At 44.5% G+C, this 13,246-nt stretch overlaps 1 protein-coding gene across 1 annotated transcript; it reads right to left on the reverse strand.

The window, feature by feature from the left end:
* Nucleotides 1-11,092: 11,092 nt before the first annotated feature.
* Nucleotides 11,093-13,246, reverse strand: LOC139554411 (uncharacterized). Its single transcript, XM_071367160.1, has 3 exons — nt 11,938-13,246; nt 11,505-11,592; nt 11,093-11,342 (listed from the first exon to the last, which is right to left on the reverse strand). The coding sequence occupies exons 1-3, from the start codon at nt 12,283-12,285 to the stop codon at nt 11,158-11,160; spliced, it is 621 nt and encodes a 206-aa protein (XP_071223261.1). The 5' UTR covers nt 12,286-13,246; the 3' UTR covers nt 11,093-11,157.

The following is a 13,246-nucleotide window of genomic DNA, read 5'->3' on the forward strand; positions in this document are numbered from 1 at the left end:
CTTTTCTGCTCTTTTGCACACCAGTATCTCTACTTGCACATGATCATCTGATGATTTATCACTCCAGTGTTAATCTGGTAAATTGTAATTATTCCCTCCTATGGCCTATTTATTGCCTACCTCCTCATGCCTTTTGCACACAATGTATGTAGACAAATTTTTTCCCCCTACTGTGTTATTGACTTGTTTATTGTTTACTCCATGTGTAACTCTGTGTTGTTGTCTGTTCACACTGCTATGCTTTATCTTGGCCAGGTCGCAGTTGTAAATGAGAACTTGTTCTCAACTAGCCTACCTGGTTAAATAAAGTTGAAATAAATAAATAAATTCAGCGTGTTTTGAAGGAAGTTAAACCGTTATGGCCTATGCAAATTATTTTGTTTGCTACAGGATAGGCCTTCCAGGTTATTTTATGTAGCCTAAGTTTGTGTATTGAATGTTATTCTACATTTGTTTGTCTGGGTCTTGAGAATCAGTTACCCTTTCTGACCAAGTCTGTAAAATAATGCGAGAACTGGGGGTATTTTGTCTTGAATAGAAGTAATAACGGAGAAGAATGGCAGGGTCTTGACAAGTTTATTTAATTTGATTATGTAGTCCACGTTTGTGTAGGCTCACGTTTAGTTGATGCTGTGACTAAATTAATATTAACTTGATCATTTACTTTATTGCTGGAGAACAGATGCAATAGGTAGGATTGAGAAGATTTGATGTAAATATAGCCTACCTTAGAATGGCACATGATAAACTGCGGGTTTAGAATCACGTGCAATTGATCAACTGCGGCGCTATCCAGTGGGCTGAATCTCTGCTACAGCGTAACTGTTACATTATAGGAGATTCAGATTTGTTTCCTCTGACAAAATCATCACAATAACCGAAGTATAAACAGCCACAACCTTCCCAAATTCTCTTGATAGCCAGGTGCAAGGGGAGAGGAAAGGACCGAAATGCATCTTTCAGTGGAGGGTAGGCTACTGTAATAACCTCATTTGACCCATCGGCCAACAGTGGCTGATAGACCTGTTAAAACTAGGCAACATTAATGAAATAGTGTGGTGACTTTGAGTTGATTAATATGCAACAAATACAAGAACCCATTAGTGTATTTCTCCACGTAGAGTGGTATAATCATGTTGGATTTTATTTGCTGCTTAACACCCTGCATCCCACAGCTGGCTTGCTTCTGAAGCTAAGCAGGGTTGGTAATGGTCAGTCCCTAGATTGGAGACCAGTTGCTGCTGGAAGTGGTGTTGGAGGGCCAGTAGAAGTCACTCTTTCGTATGGTCTAAAATAATATTCCAGGGCTGTATTTGGGGAAAGGTGCTGTCTTTCGGGTGGTACGTTAAACAGGTGTCCTGACTTTCTGTGGTCACTAAAGATCCCATGGCACTTATTGTTAGAGTAGGGGTGTTAACCCTGGTGTCCTGGCTAAATTCCCGATCTGGCCCTCATACCATCACGGTCACCTAATCATCCCAAGCTTACTATTGGCTCATTCACTCCCCTCTCCCCTGTAACTATTCCCCATCTTACCTGGTTCATCTTACCTGGTTAAATAAAACATATGCTTCTAAATAGCACTTTCGGTTTGAATGGGAAGCTCGGAAATTTCTTGCAATTTCCTCAGGAAGGAAAATTGGTAGATTCTCTGGAAAAGAATGACCCTCCTCCCTCAGCCATTGGGATGAACTTTGCGGGACCCCCCACCCGAGTACTCCAACCAGGTACGGACGAGACATGGAGACAAGTCTTCCTTTAATGTTTTGTACTCGTCTCATTAAAAATGGTTTCATACTAAAGACTAGGTCAGAATACATTTGGACTCCCTCGCGCTTTGTCTTTCCCTCTCAAATCAACTCTTCACTGTGAAATGCTTGCTTACGAGACCACCCCAACGATGCAGAGTACAAAACTATAGAATATATGTATACATACAGTACCAATCAAAAGTTTGGACACACCTACTCATTCAAAGGTTTTTCTTTATTTTGACTATTTTCTACATTGTAAAATAATAGTGAAGAACTCAAAACTATGAAATAACACATATGGAATCATGTAGTACCCCAAAAAAGTGTTAAACATATCAATATATATTTTATTTATATTTAGCCACCCGTTACCTTGTTGACAGCTTTGCACACACTCGGCATTCTCTCGACCAGCTTCATCTGGATTGCTTTTCCAAAAGGACAGATTTCCACCGGTCTAATGTCCATTGCTCGTGTTTCTTGGCCCAAGCAAGTCTCTTCTTCTTATTGGTGTACTTTAGTAGTGGTTTCTTTGCAGAAATTTGACCATGAAGGCCTAATTCACGCTGTCTCCTCTGAACAGTTGATGTTGAGATGTGTCTGTTACTTGAACTTTACAGCAGAGGTAACTCTGGGTCTAGCGCTTGATGGATTTTGTGACTGCACTTGAAGAAACGTTCAAAGTTTTTGAAATTTTCCGGATTGACTGAACTTCATGTCTTAAAATAATATTAGACTTTCGTTTCTCTTTGCTTATTTGAGCTGTTCTTGCCATAATATGGACTTGGTATTTTACCAAATAGGGCTATCTTCTGTATACCACCCCTACCTTGTCACAAAACAAGTGATTGGCTCAAACGCACTAAGGAAATAAATTCCACAAATTAACTTTGAACAAGGCACACCTGTTAATTGAAATGCATTCCAGGTGAGTACCTCATGAAGCTGATTGAGAGAATGCCAAGAGTGTGCAAAGCTGTCATCAAGGCAAAGGGTGGCTACTTTGAAGAATCTCAAATCTAAAATATATTTAGATTTTTTTGGTTACTACAGGATTCCTTATGTGGTATTTCATACTTTTGATGTTCTACAATGTAGAAAATTGTAAAAAATAAAGAAACCCTGGAATGAGTAGGTGTGTCCAAACTTTTGACTGGTACTGTATATATTGTAACAGTGTAATAAAATACCCAAGAATAAAGCTATATACAAGGAGTTCCAGTTCCAGATCAGTGTGCAGGGGTACGAGGTATTTGAGGTAGATATGTACAAGGCAGGGTAAAGTGACTAGGCATCAGGATAGATAATAATAAGAGCAAAATAAAGAACAGAGCAGCAGCAGCAAATGAGTGTAAAGGTGTGTGTTTGTTTGTGAGAGTGTGTAATGTGTACGCATGTGTGTTTGGGTTGTGTCGGTTTGTGTGTGTGTGGGTTTTGTGTGGGAGTGTGAATGTAGTGTGTGTGTGTGCATATGGTTTGTATACAGTCTAGTGATTGTGGGTAGGGTCAGAGCAAGACCCGTTAACAGCCCTGTTGATGTGGATGGGGACGTGCTCTCCCCTCTTGCTCCTATAGTCCACGATCAGCTCCTTGGTCTTACTGACATTGAGGGAGAGGTTGTCCTGGCACCACAATGCCAAGTCTCTGACCTCTCATCGCCTTCGTGTCGTCAGCAAACTTGATGATGGTGTTGGAGTCGTGTGTGGCCACACAGTCATGGGTGAACAGGGAGTACAAGAGGGGTCTAAGCACGCATCCCTGAGGGCCTCCCGTGTTGAAGGTCAGTGTGGCAGAGGTGTTCTTGCCTATCCTCACCACCTGGGGCCGGCCCGTCAGAAAGCCCAGCATCCAGTTGCAGAAGGAGGTCTTCAGTCCCAAGGTCCCTAGCTTGGAGGGGACTATGGTGTTGAACGCTGGGCTGTAGTCTATGAACAGCATTCTCACATAGTTATTTCCCCTCTTAATTGAGATTGCTTCATCTGTGGATCTGTTGGGGAGATATGCAAATTGGAGTGGGTACAGGGTGTCTGGGATGATTGTGTTGATGTGGTCATGACCAGACTTTCAAAGCACAGATGTGAGTGCTACAGACAGGTTACCTTGGAGTTCTTGGGAACACGGACAATGGTAGTCAGCTTGAAATATGTCGGGATTACAGACTGTCCTGTGAGGATCCAAATAGGTCAGATCAGGTTTGCAATGAATGACTTCAACAAGATCCCTTCTTTTTTTAACCTTTATTTAACTAGGTAAGTCAGTTAAGAACAAATTCTTCGTTTCATTGACGGCCTAGGAACAGTAGGTTAACTGCCTTGTTCAGGGGCAGAACGACAGATTTGTACCTTGTCAGCTCGGGGATTCGATCTTGCAACCTTTCAGTTACTAGTCCAACGCTCTAACCACTAGGCTACGCTGCCGCCCCCTCTCACCCGCAGAGGGGGGAGGAGGGAACTGGTGGGGGTTAACAACTCACGCCCTTTTGCTTTGTTTCAAGAATACTTTTTCCCGACGAAATTCTAACACGTTCAGAAGCAACTACTGGAACAATATATCTAACATAAAACGTGGGGAATGGTCAGAGGTGATCTAAAGAACACTAATGTTGTTTTGTTAGTTATGTAGTCATTATAAATGTTATAAAGGAAATACTGTAACATGGAAAGTACACCCACTACATATGTGAAGTGTCCCTCCAATGTGTTGTGCATGAAATGGAGAAGAACAACAGTAGAAGACTTGTTGGACGATGACTGTTAAGAATGATGATATGAGAGGGACTTCCGCCAATGGCGAAGCTCTAACAAGACGCATCTGCGTAGTGTCCTCGAACTTTCAAACAGTTTTAAGGCATTTTGACATTGTTTAACTGTTCGTTAATAGTGAGTTGGAAGTTAAAACATTTATTGTATCGCCAAAACAAAATATGCCAAATATGTCAAAGCCTCAGACGAGGCATGGAAAAATGCCCCTCTCTGACAGCCCTTCATCGGCCTCGGCGGATGCTAGCTCGGGAAGAAGCACCAGCATGGTTCAGAATGGAGATGGACAAGGGTATAACAAAAATAAATCCAAGAGACACTTTCTGAACCCCTCAGCAAAATTGATGTACTGGTCGATAAACTCCACGAAGACCATAAAGTCACAAAGGGACGAGTGACAAAGTTAGAAAAAGACCATGCTGACCACCAGGCTGCCATCCTGGACGTCCGTGAGGAAGTGGACCAAAAATACAAGAAGTTGGAAGACTCCATCGCTAAACTCGAGGAGAAATTTGATTATTATGAACATTTCCAAAGGCACTCGAATTTGAGACTTCAAGGTTTCCCGGAGGTCGTGGAGGGAAGAGACGCGATCTCCTTTCTACAGGATTCCCAAAATTCTGGATCTACCCCCTCCCGCGCACCCACTGGAGATTGGAGATACTGGAGATACTCGGCCTTGTCTCAGGATAGTAAGTTGGTGGTTGAAGATATCCCTCTAGTGGTGTGGGGGCTGTGCTTTGGCAAAGTGGGTGGGGTTATATCCTGCCTGTTTGGCCCTGTCCGGGGGTATCGTCGGATGGGGCCACAGTGTTTCCCGACCCCTCCTGTCTCAGCCTCCAGTATTTATGCTGCAGTAGTGTATGTGTCGGGGGGCTAGGGTCAGTCTGTTATATCTGGTGTATTTCTCCTGTCTTATCCGGTGCCCTGTGTGAATTTAAGTATGCTCTCTAATTCTCTCTGTTTCTCTCTCTCTCTCTCTCTCTCTCTCTCTCTCTCGGAGGACATGCCTCAAGACTACCTGGCCTGATGACTCCTTGCTGTCCCCAGGCCACCTGGCCGTGCTGCTGCTCCAGTCTCAACTGTTCTGCCTGCGGCTATGGAACCCCGACCTGTTCACCGGACGTGCTACCTTGTCCCAGACCTGCTGTTTTCAACTCTCTAGAGACAGCAGAAGCGGTAGAGATACTCTGAATGATCGGCTATGAAAAGCCAACTGACATTTACTCCTGAGGTGCTGACCTGTTTCACCCTCTACAACCACTGTGATTATTATTATCTGACCCTGCTGGTCATCTATGAACATTTGAACATCTTGCCCATGTTCTGTTATAATCTCCACCCGGCACAGCCAGAAGAGGACTGGCCACCCCTCATAGCCTGGTTCCTCTCTAGGTTTCTTCCTAGGTTTTGGCCTTCCTAGGGAGTTTGTCCTAGCTACCGTGCTTCTACACCTGCATTGCTTGCTGTTTGGGGTTTTAGGCTGGGTTTCTGTACAGCACTTTGTGACATCAGTTGATGTAAGAAGGGCTTTATAAATACATTTGATTGATTGACAGTGATGAGCTTTGAGTGCACTATGGTGTTGAACGCTGAGCTGTAGTCAATGAATAGTATTCTCACATAGGTGTTCCTTTTGTCCAGGTGTGAAAGGGCAGTGTGGAGTGCCATAGAGATTGCATCATCTGTGGATCTGTTGGGGCGGTATGCAAATTGGAGTAGGTTTAGGGTTTCTAGGATAATGGTATTGATGTGAGCCATGACCAGCCTTTCAAAAACACAGACGTGAGTGCTACGGGTCAGTAGTTATTTAGGCAGGTTACCTTAGTCTTCTTGGGCACAGGGACTATGGTGCAATGCTTGAAACATGTTGGTATTACAGACTCAGACAGGGAGAGGTTGAAAATGTCAGTGAAGACGCTTGCCAGTTGGTCAGCGCATGCTCGGGTACACATCCTGGTAATCCGTTTGGCCCTGTGGCCTTGTGAATGTTGACCTGTTTAAAGGTCTTACTCTCATCAGCTGCGGAGAATGTGATCACACAGTAGTCCGGAACAGCTGGTGCTCTCATGCATGTTACAGTGTTACTTGCTTCGAAGCGAGCATATAAATAATTTAGCTCGTCTGGTAGGCTCGTGTCACTGGGCTGCTCTCGGCTGTGCTTCCCTTTGTAGTCTGTAATAGTTTGCAAGCCCTGCCACATCCGACCAGCATCGGAGCCGGTGTAGTATGATGTGATCTTTGTCCTGTATTGACGCTTTGCCTGGTTGATGGTTTGTCGGAGGGCATAGCGGGATTTCTTATAAGCTTCCAGGTTAGAGTCCCGCTCCTTGAAAGCGGCAGCTCTACCCTTTTAGCTCAGGTCGGATTTTGCCTGTAATCCATGACTTCTGGTTGGGTTATGTACGTATAGTCACTGTGGGGATGACGTCATCGATGCACTTATTGATGAAGCCAGTGACTGATGTGGTGTAATCCTCAATGCCATCGGAAGAATCCCGGAAAATATTCCAGTTTGTGCTAGCAAAACAGTCCTGTAGTTTAGCATCTGCCTCATCTGACCACTTTTTTATTGATCTAGTCACTGGTGCTTCCTGCTTTAATTGTTGCTTGTAAGCAGGAATCCGGAGGATAGAAATATGGTCAGATTAGCCAAATGGAGAGCGAGGGAGAGCTTTGTATGCATCTTTGAATATGGAGTAAAGGTGGTCCAGAGTTTCTTTTCCTCTGGTTGCACATTTAACATGTTGATAGAGAGAGAGACAATACATTCCTGATCAGGTCACTTGGTTAGGAAAAACCCCTGACCCAACACACTGTGTCCCGACACACTGGGTCCCAACCCACTGGCTCCAACCTCCTGGATCCAACCCTCTGGATCCAATCTCCATCTCTTCATTACTTGGTTATGAAAACCCCCTGGTCCCAACCCCCTGGTCCCAACCCCCTGGTCCCAACCCCCTGGTCCCAACCCCCTGGTCCCAACCCACTGGTCCCAACCCCCTGGCCCAACCTCCATCTCTTCATTACTTGGTTATGAAAACCCCCTGGTCCCAACCCCCTGGCCCCAATCCCCTGGTCCCAACCCACTGGTCCCAACCCACTGATCCCAACCCCCTGGCCCAACCTCCATCTCTTCATTACTTGAAGGAAATCATTCTCGAACACACTAAAGCTCTGTCTTTTCGTGGAGTTGTAATTGAACAGTGACTACACAGTTGAATGTGGGAAGGTGTATGTATGCATTGACTCACATCCACCCCAAGGTCCAGGAGGTACTTGACCATGCTGATCATGCCGCTGGAGGCTGCAGAGTGGAGAGGGGTGTAGGCCTTCTTGTCTTTACAGGACACCTCTGATCCATGAGAGGCCAGCAGTTTCACCACCTCAATGTGCCCTATGGGGGGGAAAAGAGAGACAAAGAGAGAAACAGAGATGGAGAGAGAGACAGACAGATGGAGAGAGACAGAGAGATAGGCAGAGATATAGAGGGAGAGAGAGGTTAGTTTACAGTGGTACACAGCACCATTAGCAATACCTACATCGTGTTAGTACAATTGAAAACCTACATCTTATCAACATACTCAGTCCATCATTCTGACATAATAACACACCAGAGGTGGACCATACAGCTGAGCTGTGAGGCTAACACACAGCCAATTCATTCACTCACTGGGATAAGGACATTAGTCAGAATGTAAATGTGTGGTCAACTCATTACCCATGTAAGCAGCCCAGTGGATTGCTCGGCGGTCCTTCTTGTCAAAAGCATTCATGTTGGCTCCTCTGGAGAGAAGCAGCATCACCATCTAACAGGAAAAGGAGAGAGAAACAAAACACAGGCTGAGGAAAACTAAAGCAAGATCTGCTCAAATCTGGCGTCAAAGCCTCTCTTGAACAAACTCAAGCATACAACTAGGGCTGTGACGGTCATGGGACTTCCGGTGTCGGTGATTGACATGCGGTATGTACACAGTCATCGACATAACTGACAGCCGACGGACGGACGGGGGAAACATTAGCAAAGGAAAACATTAGAGTGTTTAGGCCTAACTGTCTTGCTCATAGGCGCGCGAGTCTCAAGTTAATGGGAAGCTCATTTTCACCATAAAAAAATATATAAAGCATTCTATGCATCTTCACATTTACAGACTTTTGTAAGATAGCTGACTATTGCTAATGTGATTAGTAAATTGGATAGTCATCATTTAGGCTAATAATATAACTCAATCACTGTTCGCAAAAAAACGGCTGTTCAATGAAACGCGTGGTGGAGTAAGCCTAGGCTGTATCAGATATGTTTCTCTTTACAGGATTTTTTTTTCTCCCTTGTTAAAATATTTTTTCTCATGCAATTCTACTACACTTTATATGACTATAGAGATTAGCAGAATCTTTTTCAATATGACTTTAAAGTGGCACTGACCCAGGGATAAAGAAAGTGAATATGCACACTCACCGGGGATATAGCCAATGGCAAAAATACTGTTCGCTCAATTAAGTTGAGAATTTTGATAACTAAAAGACAGATTAGTCTTTTCATTGTCTTCTCTTTGAAGCAATAGCCAATTGCTTTCCAAACTATGTTAGCCTGAGATAGTGTTCAGTCTTTCGTGAGATGCACTGTCAGGCTCATGTAAGAAGTCATATTTACACTTGACCACGTCTGTGATCAGTGCAAAAAAAATGGACATCCTTTAGCTCTGGTCTGAACCTCCCCCTTCACCTTGAAAAAGAAAGGTTTGGGAAACCCTGCTTTAACAGGCTAAAACTATTTTAAACCGGTCTTATTTTGAGACTAAGTCTGCTCCAGCCTATAAGAACGAGGAGGAATGTCATAAAGTAAGTAGAACCAGATCATGAACTACAGTACTGTAAAGTGACAGATACTGAACAAGGTGCATACGGCTGATGGAAGGAGGCATCTGTTCTTAAATTGCTGGAGCACAGAAAGGATGTGTCCAAAACACATCCTACCTTTCCCAATGATGAGTAAAGGTCGTTTGGCCTACCTTTCCCAATGATGAGTAAAGGCCGTTTGGCCTACCTTTCCCAATGATGAGTAAAGGCCGTTTGGCCTACCTTTCCCAATGATGAGTAAAGGCCGTTTGGCCTACCTTTCCCAATGATGAGTAAAGGCTGTTTGGCCTACCTTTCCCAATGATGAGTAAAGGCCGTTTGGCCTACCTTTCCCAATGATGAGTAAAGACCGTTTGGCCTACCTTTCCCAATGATGAGTAAAGGCCGTTTGGCCTACCTTTCCCAATGATAAGTAAAGGCCGTTTGGCCTACCTTTCCCAATGATAAGTAAAGACCGTTTGGCCTACCTTTCCCAATGATAAGTAAAGACCGTTTGGCCTACCTTTCCCAATGATGATTAAAGGCCGTTGGGCCTACCTTTCCCAATGATGAGTAAAGGTCGTTTGGCCTACCTGTCCCAATGATAAGTAAAGACCGTTTGGCCTACCTTTCCCAATGATAAGTAAAGGCCGTTTGGCCTACCTTTCCCAATGATGAGTAAAGGTCGTTTGGCCTACCTTTCCCAATGATGAGTAAAGGTCGTTTGGCCTACCTTTCCCAATGATGAGTAAAGGTCGTTTGGCCTACCTTTCCCAATGATGAGTAAAGGCCGTTTGGCCTACCTTTCCCAATGATGAGTAAAGGCCGTTTGGCCTACCTTTCCCAATGATGAGTAAAGGCCGTTTGGCCTACCTTTCCCAATGATAAGTAAAGACCGTTTGGCCTACCTTTCCCAATGATAAGTAAAGGCCGTTTGGCCTACCTTTCCCAACGATAAGTAAAGACCGTTTGGCCTACCTTTCCCAATGATAAGTAAAGACCGTTTGGCCTACCTTTCCCAATGATAAGTAAAGGCCGTTGGGCCTACCTTTCCCAATGATGAGTAAAGGCCGGTTGGCCTACCTTTCCCAATGATAAGTAAAGACCGTTTGGCCTACCTTTCCCAATGATAAGTAAAGGCCGTTTGGCCTACCTTTCCCAATGATAAGTAAAGACCGTTTGGCCTACCTTTCCCAATGATAAGTAAAGACCGTTTGGCCTACCTTTCCCAATGATGATTAAAGGCCGTTGGGCCTACCTTTCCCAATGATGAGTAAAGGTCGTTTGGCCTACCTGTCCCAATGATAAGTAAAGGCCGTTTGGCCTACCTTTCCCAATGATAAGTAAAGGCCGTTTGGCCTACCTTTCCCAATGATGAGTAAAGGCCGTTTGGCCTACCTTTCCCAATGATAAGTAAAGGCCGTTTGGCCTACCTTTCCCAATGATGAGTAAAGGTCGTTTGGCCTACCTTTCCCAATGATGAGTAAACTTGAGTGTATGCATTATAGATATGGGCTTCATAGAAAGTGTTACAAAGTGTTCTCTGTTCATCTTATCAATCCATGTTTGGCCGGGGTAGGCCGTCATTGTAAATAATAATTTGTTCTTAACTGACTTGCCTAGTTAAATGAAGGATAAATAAAATAAAACATATATGAAGTGCTTCACTATAAATACGTTTGACTATGTGGTACTATTGAAGTACTTTACCATTATCTTGCACAAACAGTAAGACAGAAATCAATGCAGTAATGTTTTATTAAATAAAGGCTCTGATTAAAATAGTAATAAAATCAGGCATTTGGCTAATTCTTCTTCCCAAAAGCTCCTCTGAATGGTTTGGAGACGGCTCTGGAGATAGCTCGTAACACCCTGACTATGAGAGGGCGTTTACGGGACTGGGACTCCTGGGGAGCAGGGGCCAGTGTGGTTGTCAGGTCCTCCTTGGGTGGGGAAGTAGATGGAAGCTCTGGAACCTCACACTCAGCATCTGTGATAAGAATATTTCATAATCAGAAAATGAACGTGTGTGTTTGTCTGTCTGTCTGCCTGTCTATCCGTCTGTCTGTCCGCCTGTATCTGTAGTCACTGTTTTAACAAGCTGGCCATAGGGTGATACATCACTATGACATTATCGATGCTTATCACTTACTCTGTGAAATACGAGTCTCTCTGAGACATTTGGTAGGCAGCGCATCCTGTTCAGGGTGGCTCTTCGGTTCCCCTTTTGTCTTGAACAGCTGTTGACAAAACACATCAGGACAACTGAGCCTGTGTAAAATATATGGTATGCATCCCTAAATGCACCCTATTGGCTACGTAAGGCACTACTTTTGACAAGGGCCCATAGTGCTCTGGTCAAAAGTAGTGCACTATATAGGGAATAGGGTGCAATTTGGGACACAGCCATTGACTCTCTCCCATGTGTATTAGGATTGTATTACAGCGGCCTCACTCAACCTCCTAAAGACAATGACAACAGCATTGTTCTAATGCTGAGAGACATTAGGTTTAGTTTAGTGAATCTGTAGGGTACATTTCAGCCCTGCCTTACAGAGGTAATCTCCAAACACTGAGCCCCCTACCTTCATCCTGATCTTTGGAATCTTGCCAATTTTGGGTAGGAAGCGCCACTTCCTGTTCTTCTTAGTCTCTTCCCCTCTGGCAGAGGGAAGGCGGGCCATGCCGTCAGCCTTTACATCAGCCGGGCTAAGGCCCCTGGCGGGGAATTCCTCAGTAGCATTAAGGTCAGCCACAACGCCATGAGTGATGTCACTTGCGGCATTGCTGGTGTCTAAATAAGAAGAGCAAGCTGGTGTGACTGACCTGGGTACAATAACTGGGAGAAGAGGACGCAACAATGGAAAGCAGTCACTGCGTTCCAAAAGGCATTCTCTTCCCTTTATAGTGCACAACTTTTGAACAGGGCCCATAGGGTCTGGCTCTGGTCAAAAGTAGTGCACTAAACATGGAAGAAGGTGCCATTTTGGACACAACCAGCAAAGTTCACATCATAAAACGCAATGTATTGAGCATCATGTTACAATGAAGTCCTATGCAGATGAAAAGAGGTACTTTCACTTACCACCCTCCATTGCAGACTTGGACAGATCAGTCAGACTGTCCATCACCATGTCTGTCATCAACTTGATGACCTGATCCAAAACCCTGTCAGCAGTGGGTGGCATAGGCCTACCCAAACACTGCCCCAGGAGTCTGCTAACAGAAGTGTGGGCAAAGCTGTAAACGAGCTCTGACGCATCGTCCTTTGACAGCTTCCTCAGTGCTGGATTTGGCAGCGCTGGTTGAGAGAGGCTTCTGTGGCCAGTCATGGATTGAAGCTGGCGTCTTATGGTTATCTCCTGAATGAGACCATGGACCTTTGCGATCAGGTTGCCAGACGCATCTTGAAGGGCTTCAATTGACAGAAGCCTATCCAGATTTTCTTCTGCTGAAGTCATCTCTGGGTCGTCTGTCTTCAATGTGTCCATTATAGTTTTCACTATGATACCGGTGTCAGATATGTTAATTTCTTGTTGGCTCACAAGCGCTGACTGTGAACCTGTCTTGTCCATTGCGTTAGAGGTATGGCATTCTGTCCTTGTGATCTCATCGGCAGCGCTCATGTCAGGCAACAGGTCAAGGCTCTCCAGTAGAGAGTCTAACATGTTAGTGGCTATCAGACACTCCTCACTTGCATTCTTCCCAACAGATGAACTCTCAGAGTTGGCCAATCTGCACTTGATCACATTTAGGATCAAGCTGAGTGTCTTCATTGCAGTTTAGCTAAAGCCTTCTTGGCTGAATGCCACTGTTCCGTCTTGTAGAGCCACAAGAGGTTCACAACTTTCACTCAATCCACAACCATGGAGAGGAGAGGCTCTCTTCAAACTG

Source organism: Salvelinus alpinus, chromosome 26 (genome assembly GCF_045679555.1).
Source record: "Salvelinus alpinus chromosome 26, SLU_Salpinus.1, whole genome shotgun sequence".
Taxonomy (NCBI): Eukaryota; Metazoa; Chordata; class Actinopteri; order Salmoniformes; family Salmonidae; genus Salvelinus; species Salvelinus alpinus.